At 19.8% G+C, this 3,616-nt stretch overlaps 1 protein-coding gene across 1 annotated transcript; it reads left to right on the plus strand.

Annotated features, from left to right (window-relative positions):
* Window positions 1-1,414: 1,414 nt before the first annotated feature.
* Window positions 1,415-2,524, plus strand: PGO_003985 (variable surface protein; the record flags this gene model as incomplete). Its single annotated transcript, XM_028691399.1, has 3 exons — window positions 1,415-1,429; window positions 1,554-2,255; window positions 2,381-2,524. The coding sequence occupies 3 exons, from the start codon at window positions 1,415-1,417 to the stop codon at window positions 2,522-2,524; spliced, it is 861 nt and encodes a 286-aa protein (XP_028547200.1).
* Window positions 2,525-3,616: the final 1,092 nt, after the last annotated feature.

The raw sequence follows: 3,616 nt of genomic DNA on the forward strand, positions 1-3,616 counted from the left end.
GTATAAAATTGCAAGGAAAATCCAGTACGATGGAAATTAGTAATTATTGATAATATTTTTTATGCCTTAATAGTATATATATAGTTCTATCAAAATTTACCATTGAAAAAAATTTTAATATATAAACTAAATAATTATAAGTTAATGCGATATATACTTATTATATAAAATTGTTGCTTATATCATTAAATTTTTAGTGAAAAATGAGGACAAAGAAAAATAAATTTATATAAAAGAACATTATTTTTTTACTTTACATGTTTAAATAGGAGCAGCACATTTTGTGTTCTTGCCGATTTTTGTTCACTTAATGAAATATATATTCTATGTATTATTATATTAAACATTCAAAATATTTTATATAACGTAATTAGGATGAATGATTTTGTTTAATATTATGTTCAAAAGTAAAATATTATTTAAGTGATATTGGAAAAAATTAATTCTTGAAAAATCTCCTTTTAAAATATTATATACATTCATTATGTTAGAAAATCTAATGTTTTCGTTTATATTTTGTTTTTATTTCTATAAAAAGAGATAATATATGACAGATCAAAATACATAAAAATTTAAAATATATTATATAAATACGAATTGCTTAAATAACTGAAATTCATATTTGTATACTACTTTAAAATATTCATGGAGTTCATAATGTCTATTTTTTTCAGAAAGCAAATTTTCCACAAAATAAGTATAAGCTTCATTTATATGAGTTAAATTAAAAAATAAAAGTATATTCACATAGAATATTATATTTATTGTAATGTAAATGTATTCTATGTCTTAAATATTATTATATCAATTGTTTATTATAACAAATAGAACTGATATACATTTTTGGTAATTGATGATGTGTTTTTATGAGCTTATTTCATTTATTACATTAGAAAACCTAAATAACTACCGCATCATCATTAATAACTATATATTTTAATGATTTATATATTTTTGATTAAAACATATATATCAATAAAAAAAGACAATTTAGGAAACAATAAAAATTATTATTCTTATATTTACATTAATAGTATATAATAATATTATATTGTTTATTATCTTTTTTATATTGTTAGAATTATATAATTTTCATATAGTGGACAAATAGTACTCTAAATAAACACATAAAATTTTTTTATTTCATCCTAAATCTTGAAAATATACTTCGTATTTTTTCCTTCATATAAGTAAAATATATATTATATGTTTCAGTGTTTACATTCCTTTCTTATATGTAAAATTTAGTTATCAGGATGATCGTTCAATTTTTACATAAATGCTATAATTAAAAAAAGGATAAAAAGTTTGTACTTCAGATTATGGGTTTCAATTTTTATAAAAATCATTTATATTCCCATATATTTCATTGTTCTATTGAGACATTCTTTAATGAAACATAAACATATAAGAAATGACTAAAGATATTGTACATTTTAATTATTATAATATAATTTATTATATTATGGCATTTTTATGTATCATTTTTGCTTAATATTAATAATGAATATCTTGTTAATTTATAATTTTTATCATACAACAATTATTTATAGTATAAATTTGTAGGGGATTTTCCTGAACTACAAAAAATAATGAATACCGAAGAAACAACAGGGCAGTCGATTACAACAGGTAATTGTATCGGCAATGAAAAGAGTGTACCTCAAAGTTTTAATTCCACTATTAAGGAAATATGCGAAAAGGCTGATAATTATATTAGTATTATACAACGAGATTACTATAATAAATTTAATGAATCCCGCTGTATATATTTTTATTATTGGCTGTATCACAAAGTTGGGGTGCATAAGAATATAAATGAGACTAAAGATGTTTATAAATTCATGATAAGTCAATTTAATACTGATTACGGCGAACAATGCATGAATTATAAGGATATAATTATAACAGAAGAGGAAATGTTAAACCTCAAAGTTCTATATGACATGCACGTTAACCTTAATAACAAAAGTGGGATAACTAAAACATGCAATAAAATATGTGAATGTGCCAAGGAATGTGCTGATTTATATATGAAACAGAAGGATAAATGTAAGTCCAACACATTCCCCTATTTTTGTAATGTAATCGAAGAGTTCAGAAAAAAGTATAATGATAAAATGTCTTCTAGTAATTGTGATACTAATACCCCCAGTTCATTACCTTCCTTACAATCTAATAATGTTATAACTCTCACATTAATTCCAATTGTTGTAACTTTAGCAATATCTTCTTTGCTATCTATGTTGTATAAGGTTAATAATTATGTTATATGTGTATGCTTACACACCAATATTATATATTTAAGTAATTTAAAGTGAACAATTTTTTAGAGAACAACTCCTCATTTTTTATATTAATTCTTCTTATTATGAGGTAGTTCACTACATATGGTAGACATATTCGATATCAATTCATGAGGAAAAGAAATAAATATAATAATATAGATAAAGGAAGGAATATAACCCAACAATCTGAAATATGTAGATTTAATTTAAAAAATAACAGCTATCTTATATTATAAAATTTTCACTAATTTTATCATTATATATTTAATAATAAGATAATATTATATTTGAATATATATTATGTGATGTAAAAAATATATATAATAATACTTTTTCTAAATTTTATAAAAGAAAAATAATTATTATTAAAGAGAAAAGCAAAAATAAATATAATTTTTTTATAATTATGAGATTAGGATTAAAATAAAAAAAATAACTAGTTTTTAAAATATTTTTCAGTATGCGTATAAATATAGAGTATACTAAAAATAGGTACCTTCTTTTTCTAGATATAGTATATTGTTATTTAAAGGAATAGAAATATCAATATTATTAAGAGCATAATGATTATGTAATAATAATATAGTATTCTAGATAATATATTTGTACGTATGCAAAATAAAAATTTTATTAATGATTAAATATAGATTAATTAAACGATTACGTTATGCGTTATTACATTTTGTACTGTAAATTTAATGAAACATTTATTTCGATTTAACTTATACTCATATTAACTATATATTAGTATATTATTTGTACATAATTTATATAGCATTTTGAATAATTATACATGTTATATTTTGTCACATTTATGGTGTGCATAAATAACTTCCCATACTTTTTAATTATATATGGTACATGAAAAATAATATTTGTAATTTATTTGATACATTATATTGGATACATTTTGTTTACATTTTTTTATGTTCAGCTTTATATTAACTATTTTTAAATTTTAGTTAATTACGAATATTTTTATATTTTATATAATATTAGGGAGAACACCTTTCCAAACAAAACTGTTTTTAAAAAAATTATTCCAAAACATATATATTCTTATATGAAGAATTTACGAAATATTAAAATGTTATATTATTTATGTTATATTTGATAACACATAAGACATGTGTGAATAAATTTGTAATTTATATTTGTTCCCAGCCTACAATCTATATATGATCTAATATAAATTAATTTCAGTTATTAAAAAACATATCAATATATTATATACACAAAAGTATAATAAATTTATTATGACTTTTAGTATATCTCTTTTATATAAAGTTTTTATTTTGTATTAATTAATAATTTTTATTGAATTTAAA

Source organism: Plasmodium gonderi, assembly GCF_002157705.1.
Source record: "Plasmodium gonderi DNA, contig: Pgo-contig_624, whole genome shotgun sequence".
Lineage (NCBI taxonomy): Eukaryota > Apicomplexa > Aconoidasida > Haemosporida > Plasmodiidae > Plasmodium > Plasmodium gonderi.